This window comes from Lycium barbarum, chromosome 10 (assembly GCF_019175385.1).
Source record: "Lycium barbarum isolate Lr01 chromosome 10, ASM1917538v2, whole genome shotgun sequence".
Taxonomy (NCBI): Eukaryota; Viridiplantae; Streptophyta; class Magnoliopsida; order Solanales; family Solanaceae; genus Lycium; species Lycium barbarum.
Window position 1 is genome coordinate 102,118,633 of NC_083346.1, and position 11,113 is coordinate 102,129,745.

At 35.4% G+C, this 11,113-nt stretch overlaps 1 protein-coding gene across 1 annotated transcript; it reads left to right on the forward strand.

Annotated features, from left to right (window-relative positions):
- Positions 1–3,178: 3,178 nt before the first annotated feature.
- On the forward strand, positions 3,179–6,610 carry LOC132615062 (F-box/FBD/LRR-repeat protein At1g13570-like). Its single transcript, XM_060329617.1, has 4 exons — positions 3,179–3,423; positions 4,827–5,692; positions 5,776–5,931; positions 6,052–6,610. The coding sequence occupies exons 1-4, from the start codon at positions 3,354–3,356 to the stop codon at positions 6,358–6,360; spliced, it is 1,401 nt and encodes a 466-aa protein (XP_060185600.1). The 5' UTR covers positions 3,179–3,353; the 3' UTR covers positions 6,361–6,610.
- Positions 6,611–11,113: the final 4,503 nt, after the last annotated feature.

Sequence of the window (11,113 nt, forward strand, 5' to 3'; positions counted from 1 at the left end):
TGAGGACCTGACAACAGTAGGTTGTTTCTTTGACGACCAAGATATCAAATTGTTGCCAAGATACACTAGATATCCACTAGTAGAACGTTGGTCATCGGGGCAGCCAGCCCAATCACTATCTGGAAAACATTGAAGTTGCAAGGTAGAATTCTTGGAAATAAACAAACCAATGTTGGTTGTGGCACGAATATACCGAAGTAGACGCTTTACTGCTTGCCAATGAACCTCAGTTGCACAATGCATAAATTGAGCTAGTTTGTGGACACTAAATGCAATGTCTGAGCGAGTCAAGGTCATGTATTGCAGGGAACCTACAATTTGACGATGTTGCTCAGAATTTGACAACGGCTCACCCATTGTCTTGCTCAAGGTCGGAGCCACTGCCATTGGTGTGATACACGGCTTAGATTCTTGCATGTTTGTCTCTTTTAGTAGATTAGCCGCATATTTATTTTGTGTCAACAATAGGCCATCTGAGACCCTTTTTACCTCAATTCCAAGAAAATAATTCAAGGCACCCAAGTCGCGGACAGGAAAGATTTCCTTAATTTTTGTGAGAAACCATGACAACTTGGAGGAATCTGAACATGTAACAACTATGTCATCGACATAAATCAATACATAGATTTTTAATGTACCTTGTAGAAGAACAAACAATGACGTGTTGACCTTAGAGGAGTGAAAACCGAGACTCTCTAAAAAATTTGACAAGCGTTGAAACCGAGCTCGGGGAGCTTGTTTCAAGCCACAGAGAGAGCGATGAAGCTGGCAGACATGGTCAGGCTTGGAAGAATCAACATACCCTTGTGGTTGTTCCATATATAATTTAGTGTCTAATTGGCCATGTAAGAATGCATTGGAGATGTCAAGTTTAATTGGCCATGTAAGAATGCATTGGAGATGTCAAGTTGATGAATAGGCTAATTATGAAGTGTTGCAAGTGTAAGGACTGTCCGAACAGTGGTAAATTTGACTACTGGAGAAAATGTTTCGAGATAGTCAATACCGGACTGTTGTGTGCAACCCTTAGCTACAAGGCGTGCCTTGTAACGTTCTATTGAGCCATCCGTATTTCTCTTTATGCAAAAAATCCACTTGTTGCCAATTACATGTTTGTTGCAAGGGCGCGACACTAAACTCCATGTTTTAGTTTGATGTAGAGCATTCAATTCCCCCTGCATAGCGTCACGCCATTCTTGATATTTCTTAGCTTGAAAAATGTTTTTAGGTTCCTCCAATAGATAATTTGGTTTGGTTAAGGCTAGATGGGCTTGGCGTTTTTGCATGGTGGTGGGTCGGAGTTGCATAGAGTGGGTGCGAGATGGGTCAGGATTGTCTGCTAGGGGAGAATCTGAAAAATCCACAGCTAATGACAATCCAGGAGCACTGTTTGGATTAGAGATTAGAGATGAAGATGAATTTGAGATCGGAGTTCTAGTTATTATTTGAGGAGATTGGCATAAAGGTAAGTTAGGTGGGCATGAGGATCCGGGCGGTGATTTAGATAAAGGGGAGAAATTTAAGGGATTATATTGAGATAGAGTTCTAGTAGGAGAAGATAAAGATACATGATTAGGTGAAGGAGAAATATTAGGAGATTGAAAAGGAGAACAAACGAGGAGGTTGAGATGGAGAAGAAATCTTACCAGATAGTGGTGTAGAGTCCAAGTGAGGTTGGAATGAACTTGAGATAATATATCAAGATTTGAAGATTAATATATTTTTCTAATATTTATTAATAAAAAAATATTTAGATATTTTGTCATTGTGAGAGGCGCAATCAAATTCAATAGTTGGTTTATCAATTAGAAGGTGTTTGCCAAAGCTTATAAGCCGATCAAATTAGCTTCATTATATGCACTTTTTAACTTATCTACGCGTTTGGTAAATACCAAAGTGCTTATAAGTCAAATCAGTCATAAATTGGTCATCCCTAACTTATGATTTTTCAGCTTATAAACACTTTTAGTTTTGACCAAATATTTATATTTTTTGAATTCTCAAAAACAAAAAAATCCTAAACAAACTCCTAACTTCCTGTTTACTCCTCATCCATCTTTCCTTCTTTTCTTTATATTGATATTTTAAAAAAAATTAAGGACATTTTAGTCATTCTAACGTAAGAACAGTTTATCAGCACTTTTTACCAAACACGTCAACTAGTTATTAACAATTTCAGCACATCTATCCAAACACGTCACTATTTATTCATTAATTAATACTCCCTCTGTTCCAATTTATGTGAATCTATTTCCTTTTTAGTCCGTGCCAAAATGAATGACCTCTTTCCTAATTTGGAAACAAATTCACTTTATGAAATGATTTACAGCCACACAAATATTCAAGACTTATTTTGAACCCCAAGTTTAAAAAATCTTCACTCTTTCTTAAATATCGTGTCCAGTCAAATAGGTTCATATAAGCTGAAACAGACGGAGTATCAGTTTCAGCCTTAAAAATACTTATCAATACTTAAAGCTTATCAGAGTACTGCTCCCTCAGTCTATTTTTACTTATCATGTATTGATTTTAGCACGCCCCTAAGGAGTCATAAACAGAATGACAATTTTACTATATCACCCCTAATTACTATGAAATAATGTAATAATATTTATTGAAGTCTTCAACTCATAATTAATAATAAGGGTAAAACAAGTATGATATAAATTATCACAAAACAAGTATGATATAAATTATCACTTGATTTTGTAAACTGGACAAGTAAAATGAGCATCTATTTTTTAATACAGGAGACAAGTAAAATTGGAAATTAGGAGAGGAGTATTCAGCAGGAGTGAAACTTTAAAAGAACATCAGAATAAAAAGGAGATATAAAAAGCCCGTTTGGATTGACTTATAAGGTGGTCAAATCAGTTTATAAAGTGATCAAATCAGCTTATAAGCTATTTTTAACCTATTTGAGTATTTGATAAAAATAGAAAACAACTTAATTTAAGTTAAAAAGTGCTTAAAATAAGCTAAAACCAAGAAGTTGCTCAACTCCAACTTATTTTTTTTAGCGTAAAAGTCATTTTAATTTGACTAACAACTTTACCCTTTATCCCTTATATTCTGTTAATTTCAACACTACTCTTACTTCTAAAAATTATTTAAGCACTTTTCTACAAACACATAATTATTTATTTATAAAATAACTTTGTGTTGATGCTTAACAACGACTTTTTTTTGGTTAATACAAAGGAGCTCAAAGAGCTGTTTGGCTATGTGATGGAACCCCAAAGCAAAAATCCCCAAAACCCTAAGATTTCACTATTTCTTCTTCTCCCTTACAACTTCCGGCAACCTGCGATTTTCGGTGGTTACTAAGATTTCTAACTCTTTTAAGTTTCTTTATGCTCCACAGTGCTCTCACCTTTGTGCATTTTGGTGCTCTTCTAATTGAATCAGCCACCATGACTCAAGGTATACATTTCTCTCTCTTCCCCTTTTTAGTTACTTCTTTAGCTCCCTCCGTCCTAATTTAAGTGTCTTTCTTTCCTTTTTTGTATGTCCAATATTTTTAGCAAGTTTGACAAGTTTTAGACTATAAGATACACACATTTTTTTATTTAAGACTATAAGATTTAAAATTGTTCCAGTCAAACTAAGACAGTTAAAGTGAGACAGAGGGAGTATTTATTTTCCATATTGCTTTGTTATGCTTTTCCTTTAAGCTAATGGTCTACCGGAAATAACCTCTTTACCTCCCAAGTAGGAATAAGGTCTGCGTACACTCTATCCTCGAGAAAAGGCCATAAATAGTCCCTTATCTATAGGAGTAGGTCTAAAATGGTCCCTTAACTATATACTTACCGGTTTTAGTCCTTTAACTATTCAAAAACTTATCAAATTTGGTCTCCATCTATTTTTTTTATACAAACAGCGTACAAACTCATAAACCTTCGTGAGATTAATCGTTAAACCATTCCTCAGACCTATATTTCTCTCTCCCTGCTTCTTTTTCCTCAATTTCATTCTTTATCCTCAACGTTTTTCCTCAAGTTCTCTCTCACGTTTCGTAACCGAAGGACTGCGTTTGTTAAAAAAAATTTAAAAAAAAAACCGACGGTCTCACGTCGGGTTTTTTTTTTGAAAATTAAAGAATGAAATGTAGGAACTTGGAGTCAAACCCGGCTATGTTCCTTGGCATTAAAGGGCTTTACCACTAGACCACTGATATTTTTTGTTCATATACTTACATTGATTTAATTTATATTGTTTTTTCAGTCTAAAAACCGACGGACTCCGTCTCCGTCGGTTTTTTTATAAAAAAAAAAAAAAAAAAACGACGGAGTCCATCAGTTTATTTTAGAAAATAATATTACAAATACTTATATTTTTTCGCGCATTTTTGTGCAAAAAATAATCGACGCAGTCCGTCGGTTTTCTTAAAAAAAATATTTAAAAATATTATTGAAAAAACCGACAGAGTCTGTCGGTCTTTCCGTCGGTTTTTTTTCTGTCGATTTTTACTAGTTTTTTTTTTTTTTTTTTAAACAAGAGGAGCTTGAGGAAAAAGAATCAGGGAGAGAGAAATATAGGCCTGAGGAATGGTTTAATGATCAATCTGACAAAGGTTTATGAGTTTGTATAAAAAAAAGACGGAGACCAAATTTGATAAGTTTTTGGATAGTTAAAGGACTAAAACCGGTAAGTGTATAGTTAAGGGACCATTTTAGACCTACTCCCATAGATAAGGGACTATTTATGGCCTTTTCTCCTCTATCCTCCCCAGACCCCCACTTGTGAGATTACACTGGGTATGTTGATGTTTTTGTATTTTTGGTTTATGTATTTTAAGTCTAAGAATATTTAACCTCTTTTAGCACCTAGTAAAAGAGCTGCTGTTGAAGTGGAAAGAGAAGATATAATCACTGCCCTGCCAAGAAACGTTGTCGATCGTATCCTTGAGCTCTTGCCGGTTCACGATGCAGCAAGAACTTGTGTTTTATCCAAAAAATGGAGAGATATTTGGGTCTCGCTTCCGCATCTGGTATTGGATAACTTGTTTTGCAAAAAGTTAATTGCAAAATGTCAATTCTTTTACAGCCAAACAAACTCTGAATCTGTTTTGAGGGAAACAGTGGATGAGATTCTCTTACAGCATATTGGAGACATTGTGAAGTTTGTTCTTGATATTTCAGCAGTACATTTGTCTTCATATGACGTTATTAATAGATGGATGCGTTATGTCACCAGAAATGGTGTCAAGGAGCTAACCCTTAAAATGTCAGATAATACAACTTATTTAATAACTTATAAACTGCCTTTTTTTGTATTTGATTGTCCGACCTTGACACATTTGGAGCTCTCCAACTGTGACTTCAAACCACCAAATCCATTTCTTGGCTTTCAAAATGTTAGAACCCTCAATCTGGAAGAAATAACTTTTGTGCCAACCACAAAGTTCTGCGTTATCAATGCTCCTCTTCTGGTCGGTTTAACCTTGAAGTTATGTCATCGCACTCAATGCTTGAAGATTGTTTCACCACAGTTGGAGTCCTTGGTTGTTCGTGGATGTCACTATCTCGTGCTAAATTGCTTTATGAATTGCAAAAAGTTGGGCGTGTTAGGGATTGAATTGGAAAAAGTGGTTGATATTCCGAAGCATGATGAAATATCAACTTTGGAAAAGCTTCTTTTTAACGTTCCTTTGCTTGAACAACTTTATTTGGGTCCTTATGTCCTTGAGGTAAGAAATTGACATGTTGTTTCACTTGGATATCTTATAGTGATTGTATTCATCTGATTCTAATTATTGTACTTGTTCCGAAGCTTTTGAGTGCAAACATTATTCCGGATGGGCTTCCTTCCAAGCTCAATTGCTTGTGGCATCTAGATTTAGGTGTTGACTTTGGCAAGGTGGATCACACTTCTTACGCCCTACAGTTAATCAAGAGTTCTCCTAATTTGAGTAAACTTCAGATTCGGGTAAGAAATGATACATATATGTGGTCGTACACTAGATATGTTTATGATCTGGTTCATTTTTGTTCTTCATATTTGTGAACTTGAGAAGCTAAAATGACTTGGTATTTCTCTATACATTAGGTCAAGGGTAGCGACAACAATGCTGAAACAGTTATGAAATATCTGGAGACACCAACCTGCTTGGACCAACCACTCAACAAGCTCGAGCATGTGACCATCGGTTCTTTTGAGTGTTCAAAAACTGAACTGCTTTTTGTAAAGCTATTGTGTGCTCGCACTCCATCTCTGGTAAGGATGTGCATTGAGCAAGGGATAGCCATTGATCCCAAGGAAGAAAGGAATGTCACCATACAATTGATTCGTTTCCCCAGAGCTTCTACAAAGGCAGAGCTGTTCTATTTCCCATTTGAGGCTACGAATGCAAACTGATGCCTCTGAATTTTGTTAAACAAGGGATCGAATTGACCAATTTGGTAAAACTTGTGGTTTTCCTTTAAAGATCATCACTTGGATGTTTCAAAAGTTGAGTCTGTATTGATGTGTGTTATTAGATTAGCAGTCCCTTTGCTAATGTATTTCATATTAATACATGCATATTTAACTACCTGTTTGTAACCAGGGAAGGAATTTGACAGGAAGACAGAATGAAAATGTTTCCCGTTTGTTGTTTGGTTCGAAATGTAAACCCACATGCTTTTTGGACTGTGAGGTAGCAATTTCGAAATCGGTTGAATTAGTTGTTATATGGTCAAGAGAGATTGTTACTGTAGCTTTTATAATCTAGTTATGGAAAGAACGGAAAAAAGAGAGGATATTTATGTAGAGAAAAACAATATTCTAGTAGAATAGAGGGTCTTATCATTGTTACCTGATGCTTCAGATCTTCGGTTTCAGTCTACTCCATAATTACCTCTAGTAGAATAGTTCCCAATTGATAGATGTCTTCTTTCATCTTTAACAGTATACAACTGATGCAGCAAGCGAGATTAAGAAGTCGAAAATTAAGAAATACGTAGGATCAGTTTATAAGAATTGGATTCTTAACTCTTATCAATGAGATTTAAAAATGGACATTTCAGTCATGTAGCTTCTTGTTTTATTGAAAAGCGAATCCTCTTTATGTTTACTTTGTACATTGGCGGGCTCTATTGAACGTAGCAAAAAACAGAAATGACCTTTGGTAGACCTCTTTATGTTTATATCAAGTTCATTGGAATGTTGCAGGGTAAAGTGCTCCATTGAAAATTATGTTTACTGGAGTAGTAAATTAGAAACTGGAGTTATTAGAGATTATATTATGTTTAATTTCTTTTGGATGTGATTTGAATTAGTGAACAAAAATAGTAGTAATTTATATTTGTTCTCTTGAATTTATTTTATCTCTGTAATATGAATTCGCGCAATAATGAGTGGTAGAAGATTCTATTTCAGATTGCAAAAAGTTTCATGTTCAAATTGTATCAAAAATCAGTTATTAGATAATGCTATTTCTGAAAAAAGAAAAGCCTTAAAGGGTTGGTCCGTCCTAGCGTGCGGCCCGCTTAGGGCTGGCTTGGGCTGCCATTTTAGAAGCCTTCAATATAAAGGGGTCAGCCCGTCCTAATTCATTTAATTTTTTGATCCTTTAGGGCTGGGTCAGCCCATTTTGACACCTCTAGGTGGGGGTGGGGGTGGGGGTGGATGGTGGGAATTTTCATAAAAAAAATTCCGCTAACTAATCAACAACAACAAACAACAACAACATACCCAGTGTAATCCCACAAGTGGGGTTTGGGGAGGGAAAAATGTATGCAGACCTTATCTCTAGGTTTGGAATAGAGAGGCTATTTCCAATAGACCCTCGACTCAAAAGAAATGTAACTGATGCAGAAACTTAAGAAAAGAAAAAGGGACGGCATAGCAAATGTACAAAAATGCAGTAACATATATCAATACACATTAGCGAAAAAGAAACTACATGACTACCCTAAAACATACTACTAAAAGTAGGATAGCAATCTATTACCTACTAACCATCTACCCTAATTCTCAACTTCCACACCTTCCTTCGCTAACTAATCGAACATGAGAAAATAAGTAAGAATTCATTTATTTTTCAAGAACGTTTTTTTTCGAATAAATTCCTCAAAAGGTCACCCATGTATTGAGAATTGCTTCTTAATATCACTTTTGTTTCTTTTAGGCCTTGAATATCACTCAACTACCACTATTTTCTTCAAAATATACCAAACACAAAATCCTCCTTCTCTCTTAGTTGACATGCCATGTCACATTAAAATTCTAATTTTTTAATAACAAATTTATTTAACTCATCAAATCCATCAAACCCAACCTAACCCAAACTCATTTAACCAATCAACCCATATCTTATACCCACGAGGTAAAATTCAAATTTTCTTATGTTTTTTTTAGTCTTTAAAATTTAGAAGATGATATAATTTCGAATATTCAACGTGGTATTGGAGTTATTTTCTTAAAATTAAGTTTTTTTTTTTGCTTACCTTGTGTCTATAGTTTGTGTAGTTGTGTTATAATTTAATCTCTTCTTGTGTGTTTTCCCAGAATAGAATAATAATCAACGTGACCAGTGGCGGAGCCGAGGGTGTTCATCCGAACCCCCTCGGCGGAAAAAAATACTGTTTTTGCAAGGTTAAAATTATTTTTTAGGTATATATAGTAGATATTGAACCCCCTTAGGCTTCTTTGTATGTTTATTTTTTTATATTTTGAACCCCCTCGGCGAAAATCCTAGCTCCACCACTGAACTTGACTATAAATATCGAGTTCATGTTTAAGTTTTCTCTTTCACAGTTTTAGTATCCAGATGTTTTTAACTGAGAATTGCATAATGTGCTCAGTTATTAAGTTTGAAAATGGTGTTTGCCTAAAGCTTTCAAATATGGTTAAATGAGTATCATTTTTTTTTTGCGCGGATTATCCTTCTTTTGGGGTGGTCTTTAATTTTTACCCCTCAAATTGGTGGTCTTTAATTTTCCTTCGCCTAATACCTCGAGGTTCTGGGTTCGAACCCTAGCTCAGTAGAAAAAAGAAGAAATTTCACGAGGCAGAGGTTTGGATTCACAAGGGAGAATTTTGCCCAAAACTCTACCTTAAGGTAGAGTTTGAAACTCGGCCTGGAGAATTTTTTTTAAAAATTTTTTATTGAGCGGGGGTTCGAATCCGAAACCAAGAGAATTTTAGCGAAGGGAAAAAATCGAAGACCACCAATTTGAGAAGCAAACATTAAAGACCACCCCAGCGAAGGGCAATCCTGCAAATTGCCCAATGAGTATAAGACATGGGTTGGTTGGTTAAACGGATTTGGATAGAGTTGAGATAAATAAATTTATTATTAAAAAATGGGAAGTTACATTAATACAAGTAAATGAATATAATATTTCATAATCTACAACTATTAATTAAATTACATAATCTACAAATATACTATATATACAAGGTATATATGATTTTATACCATAAATAAAGAATGTTGCTATGAATAAAAGGCTAAAGATAAGGAGTTTCATATATTCATGATAATCAAATTAAATACATATCAAAACACATTAATTGCTTTTTTAAAAATCTCCAACTACTTAGCTATCTAATCCATAAATAGGTATATTACTGTTTATATGATATGTATGTATACAATTCATTGAACAAGTATATATATTATTGCACTTATATATTACGTATATTTCACTATTATATACTATATATAATATTATTTGTTATGTATATAACTATTACTATATGCTATATGTAATTTTATTTCTTATGTATATTACACTGTGGACTCTCTCTCTCTCTCTCTCTCTCTCTCTCTCTCTCTCTCTCTCTAAAAGAAAACCAACGGTCTTCTTCCCATCCCCCACCCTTACCCCCCAACTCCGGCCAGTAACCTCCAGGTAAGTTGTCTCTTTCCTAGGGTTTGTGACAGCCCTATACCCACCCCCACCCCTCTTCTTCTCCTATCTTATTTCTCTTCTCTCCTTCCTTTTCTCTAGTGTTCCCTGCTCCTTTCCGACAGATTCGAGTTTTCATGCATGAACAGTAATTCCGGCGTCAACAGTACTTCCGGCGTGAGCAGGTTCTATCTAATTGGAGTTGGTACCTCTGACTGCCCTTTTTTTTTTTTTTTTAATTCTCTGTTTTGTATCCTTGCAGCTAATTTATATTCTTGCATTACTTATATCATTCTTGTCGTAGTAGCTACACTTTCATCTAGATTATTGCTAACTTGTGTTTTAGTATTGATTCTTGCCTGTTTGAGTAGTTTATATTTGCTTTACTAGCTTTGTTAGACGATGGTGGACTAGGGTCATGTTTTAGGACGGGGGTGAGGGTTGGAGGGGGTAGGTGGATTAAGGAAGTCTCTAAGGAAGTCTCTATCTAATCCATAAATAGGTATATTACTGTTTATATGATATGTATGTATACAATTCTTTGAACAAGTATATATATTATTGCACTTATATATTACGTATATTTCACTATTATATACTATATATAATATTATTTGTTATGTATATAACTATTACTATATGCTATATGTAATTTTATTTCTTATGTATATTACACTGTGGACTCTCTCTCTCTCTCTCTCTCTCTCTAAAAGAAAACCAACGGTCTTCTTCCCATCCCCCACCCCCTCGCTCACCCCCACCCCTACCCCCCAACTCCGGCCAGTAACCTCCAGGTAAGTTGTCTCTTTCCTAGGGTTTGTGACAGCCCTATACCCACCCCCACCCCTCTTCTTCTCCTATCTTCTTTCTCTTCTCTCCTTCCTTTTCTCTGGTGTTCCCTGCTCCTTTCCGACAGATTCGAGTTTTCATGCGTGAACAGTAATTCTGGCGTCAACAGTACTTCCGGCGTGAGCAGGTTCTGTCTAATTGGAGTTGGTACCTCTGACTGCCCTTTTTTTTTTTTTTAATTCTCTGTTTTGTATCCTTGCAGCTAATTTATATTCTTGCATTACTTATATCATTCTTGTCGTAGTAGCTACACTTTCATCTAGATTATTGCTAACTTGTGTTTTAGTATTGATTCTTGCCTGTTTGAGTAGTTTATATTTGCTTTACTAGCTTTGGTAGACGATGGTGGACTAGGGTCATGTTTTAGGACGGGGGTGAGGGTTGGAGGGGTAGGTGGATTAAGGAAGTCTCTAGTCTGCGAGTAG